Genomic DNA, 4,589 nt, shown 5'->3' with positions numbered 1-4,589 from the left:
TGGGGGTGGACGGGGTTGCAGAGATAGGGAGGGGGTGGACGGGGTTGCAGAGATAGGGAGGGGGTGGACGGGGTTGCAGAGATAGGGAGGGGGTGGACGGGGTTGCAGAGATAGGGAGGGGGTGGACGGGGTTGCTGAGTGAGTTACAAACAAGTTTGAGAAATCACGAGGCAGTGATGAACCAGGGGACGTCGGGACTCGGCATGATGAGGATGACGGAGCAGCAGAGGTTTGTTTGATCTCATGTTTCTTGAACGTGGAGGTGGGGTACTGACGGGTGGAATAGTTGAGTTTGGATGTATAAATGCTCTGGGTGAGGTCAGTGTGGTGACTGGGTTCGAGGTATAGCGATAGGAGTTGTGTTGGAGAGGTTTGGAGGTGAAATGTACCCTCTGACCAGCTGTGAAATGCAGCTCCGAGTGTGTGTGTGTGTGTGTGTGTGTGTGTGCGCGCGCGCATGTCTGTTTCAGCCTGGGACTGCCTTTAACTCTTTCTGTACCTGTCTCTCTATTTGTGTCTGTGTCTGCCTCTGCCTCAGTCTGTCTATCTCCTTCTGTGTCTGTGTCACTGTGTGTCTCAGTCTTTGTCTCTTGCTCGTTCGCGCTCGCTCTCTCTCACTCTCTCTCTCCCTGTGCTTGTGTCACTGTATGCCTGCCTCTCGGTCTTTCTCTGTACCTTTGTGTGCCTGTCTCTGTACTTGTACGGTTGGGAAAATGAGTGCCTGACTCTGTATTTACCAATGCCTTCCCCCCCACCTCCCCTGTGTCTCCACTCTCCTCCTGCTCCCCTCCTACCCCAAGGGTGGCCCGTCCCCTTGCCTGTCCGAGTGGTGGGCTAATGCCTTGCGTTACCTCCCCTCGTTCACCACCACCCCCTCTCCTGAGCGCATGGCGTGGCCCACCCAGTTTCAGATATTGTTCTGCTTCCTTCCTGTCACACTGTACCCAGGCTACGTTGCTCCAGATAAAATCGACCACAAGTTCTTTGACCCCAAACACGCGTTCAAAGAGGTGGAGGTCCAGGCCAAGACCATTCGTGACCTGGTGACTGTGAAGAAGCCAAAGGTAAGGGAGAGGAATACCAGTCTCCACCCTCTACCGTCTCTTTCTGCTCTCTACTGCAGAGGATAGAACTGAAAATGGTGAAAAGCTGGGGGTGAGGGGTGTATATGTGATCTATTACTGTCACATGTACCTGGCTACAGTGAAAAGTTTTGTTTTGCGTGCAGTACAGGCAGACCACACCATACAAAGTGCGTTGGGGTAATAGCACAGAGCGAGGGACACAATGTTACGGCAAGCGAGATCAACATTACAGTGAAAGTTTGAGAGGTCCACTCAGCAGTCTAATAACAGTGGGGAAGAAGCTGATTTTGAATCTGTTGGTGTGCGTGTTTAAGTTTTTGTGTCTTCTGCTTGACGGAAGAGATTGTAACCAACATGGGGGTCGGGGGTGGGGGGAGATCTTAGATTATGACCTTCCGCCACACCTTTCTGTCTCTGCTTGGATTTCGCTTTTATTATCACGTACTCCAAAAGTTTACAAATTGCCACCTTAGGTACCGAGGTACAGATTCTTCAGTACAAAATTCTTAGGGGCGGTGGGGGAAAGAAGAAGATTTAAAAAACCAGGGAGGGAGAGCAGTGTAGATGCTCCAGAATGCTATCTGCTCGCCAAGGGTTAGATTACAAGGAGGGTCCACAGGATGCAGACTGGTGTACCCTGGAATTTAGAAGGGGAAATTCAATCAAAGTTTGAGCTGTTTGTTGGTGGCTGGGGGCGGGTGTGTGTGTGTGGGTGGGTGGTTTTGGTGGTGTCATGATGGAGAGAAACTGGTGAGGGAAGTCTCAGATGATCGCTGCAGAATCTGATACGTCCAGCCCAGGTCTTTCAGGAGCAAAATGAGTAACTGCTTTGTGCACTCAAAGCGAGGTAGAAGTTCGCAATAAGTGGAGAGTTCACAGGAAAATCTTTTCACTGTACTTCTGCGCTGGAGTGCAAGTGACAATAGGGGATATTCATTCAGGAAGCAGACTGGAATACTGTGTTCAGTTTGGTCTCCCTGCTATAGGAAAGGTGTTGTGAAACTTTTAAGGGTTCCTGGAGCGTCGGAGGCTGAAGGGTGACCTTATAGAGGTTTGTAAAGCCGTGAAGGACATAGATAGATTCAAGATCATTTCCCCAGGGTAGGGGAGTCCAAAGCTAGAGGTTTAAAGTGAGAGGGGAAAGATTTAAAAGGGACCCGAGGGGTAACTTTTTCATACAGAGGGCGGTGCGTGTATGGAATGAGCTGCCAGAGGAAGTGGTGGAGGCTGGTACAATAACAACATTTGAAGGGCATCTGGATGGGTACATGAAGAGAGAGACATGGGCCAAATACTAGCAAATGGGACTAGATTAATTTAGGATATCTGGTTGGCACGGATGAGTTTCCATGCTGTACAGCTCTATGGTGTTCTCCGGAATGTAAAAGATTAGAGATTCTGATCAAAAACAGAGGGGTCAATTTGTGGTGACTGACAGAAACTATTTCAGCTGTTTGGTGAGGTTTTGGATGGGTGAGGATGGGGGGTTGAGGATGAGAATCAAAAACACCAGGACGTACAAAGGGAGTGAGAGCACTGGAAGCAGTCATTTCTGAATCAGTTGTTAACTTTGAATGTGAGTTTTTTATTTTAAAATCCAAAGCTATAAAATGATACGGGACGAATCTCTGGAGTTAAGATTGCAGATCAGACATCATCTGCTTGAAGGACTGAATATCCTCCTGTTCCTATCTCCTCCTCCTCACTGGTGAAGCAGTGGGCTCGGGTGGTTGCTACAGAAACCGTGTACAGTCTCCTGACCCAAGGGAGTGTGTGTGAGAAGTACACTCGACTGGTCCTGAGCACAAAGAGGAGGCTTGAGGATAGATTGAAGAGGTTGGGACAGTCCTGCTGGGAGAGAAGACGACCGAGGGCAGATTTGATAGAGGTTTTTGGGATGACGAGCGGGGCTAGACAGAGTAGATGGGGAGAAGCTGCCCCGGCTCGTAAAAGGAACGAGAGCGAGAGGGGCGTAGATTTTAAAGTGACGTGCGAAAGAAGCACAGGAAGGTAGGAAATGGGAGCAGGAGCAGGAGCAGGCCCCCCCTCGATCCTGCTCTGCCATTCAATAAGATCGTGGCTGATCTTTTCATGGACTCAGCTCCACTTACCGACCCACTCACCCTAATCCTTAATCCCTTTCCTGTTCAAAGTTCTAGCTATTTTTGCCTTAAAAACATTCAACGAGGAAGCCTCAACTGTCTCACTGGGGAATTCCACAGATTCATTTGGGTGAAGAAGTTCCTCCTCAGCTCCATCCTAAATCTGCTCCCCCCTTATTTTGAGGCAATGCCCCCCCTAGTTCTAGTATCACCCACCAGTGGAAACAACCTCTCTGCTTCTATCTTATCTATTCCCTTCACCATTTTATACGTTTCGATAAGATCCACACCCCAACCTTAAGCAAAGGGTGACATGAGAACATACTTCTACAAACAGCGAATGGTGAGAGTGTGTGCTGCCTCCTGCTGGAGCTGAGGCATTCAAGAGGCCAGGAACAAACCTCAGCAGTTCAACCCATCGAGTCTGCTGTGCCGTTCGAAAACGGCTGATAACGTTTCTCGAACCCATTCTGCCGGCCTCTCCCCTGAGCCCTCGCACCCCTGACCAGTCGAGAACCCACCTATCTCGGTGTTAAAGGCGCTCAGTGACACAGCCTCCTGTGGTAATGAGCTCCACAGATTCACCAACCACCCCCCCTCACCCGGCTGTCGGACCTCCTCTTCTGTCGCATAATTATTTGGATGAGAAACAGCGTGCGGGGATTAGAGAGAAAAGGCAGGAGATTGACGCCGGTGGTGGGGGTGGGGTTGGGGGGGTGCAGACATCAGTGGGGCTGAATGGCCTCCTTGCATACGGTGACAATTCCGAGTGTCCCCTTCAGGGGAGACGTTGAGTAAGGCGGGGAGCGGGGGATAAAGCTTGAGAGTGATCATGTTCTGCCCAGCGCATGCTTGACGTGAGTGCAAGGGCACAGCATGATGTAAGTTCTCTTGTCTTGACGGAGGCCATGTTGGGAGGATGGCGGTTCCTCGCTAATGTGTGTTGGGGGGGTACTGTTTCTTACAGGCGGAGGGATATGCGGAAGGCGACTATACCTTATACCACCGCTTCACGCTGATGGAGTTCGTCAAGGCCCAGAATCCAGTCGATTTCCTGGACAAAGCCAGTGAGGTGAGCAACCAGTGAGGTCGCGAGCCGACCTCTGACCTCTTCCCCAGTGACCTGCGGCCATAGTGACCCCTAACCCCCACACTGGTGTGACCTCTTCACTGAGAATCCGCTAAAGCAGTTGGGGAGGGAGGAGGGCTGCCATTTGGGTGGCGGATTGAATTAAACTTGGAGGTCACCGCTGTTGCCACTTGGGAAGACCGATAGGGAAGGGATTTCTCACACAACAATTCCCGATCCCACAGAGGGAATCACGGGAATGACAAGGCCGTAAGAGGTCCCATTGTCGAGGCAGTCAATCAGGGTCAGTACTGAGGCAGTGGGCGCTGTCGG

At 50.9% G+C, this 4,589-nt stretch overlaps 1 protein-coding gene across 1 annotated transcript in view; it reads left to right on the top strand.

Moving 5' to 3' along the window:
• The window catches only part of ftsj3 (FtsJ RNA 2'-O-methyltransferase 3), a 29,382-nt gene that overhangs the window by 8,030 nt on the left and 16,763 nt on the right, over window positions 1–4,589 (top strand). The window contains exons 7-8 of the mRNA XM_048620754.1: window positions 949–1,064; window positions 4,155–4,259. Coding sequence (XP_048476711.1) covers window positions 949–1,064; window positions 4,155–4,259 — 221 coding nt within the window. The remainder of the gene's footprint in view (window positions 1–948; window positions 1,065–4,154; window positions 4,260–4,589) is intronic.

Source organism: Rhincodon typus, chromosome 48, assembly GCF_021869965.1.
Source record: "Rhincodon typus isolate 14 chromosome 48, sRhiTyp1.1, whole genome shotgun sequence".
NCBI classification, from domain to species: Eukaryota; Metazoa; Chordata; class Chondrichthyes; order Orectolobiformes; family Rhincodontidae; genus Rhincodon; species Rhincodon typus.
This window is presented reverse-complemented; position numbering and strand designations above follow the sequence as displayed.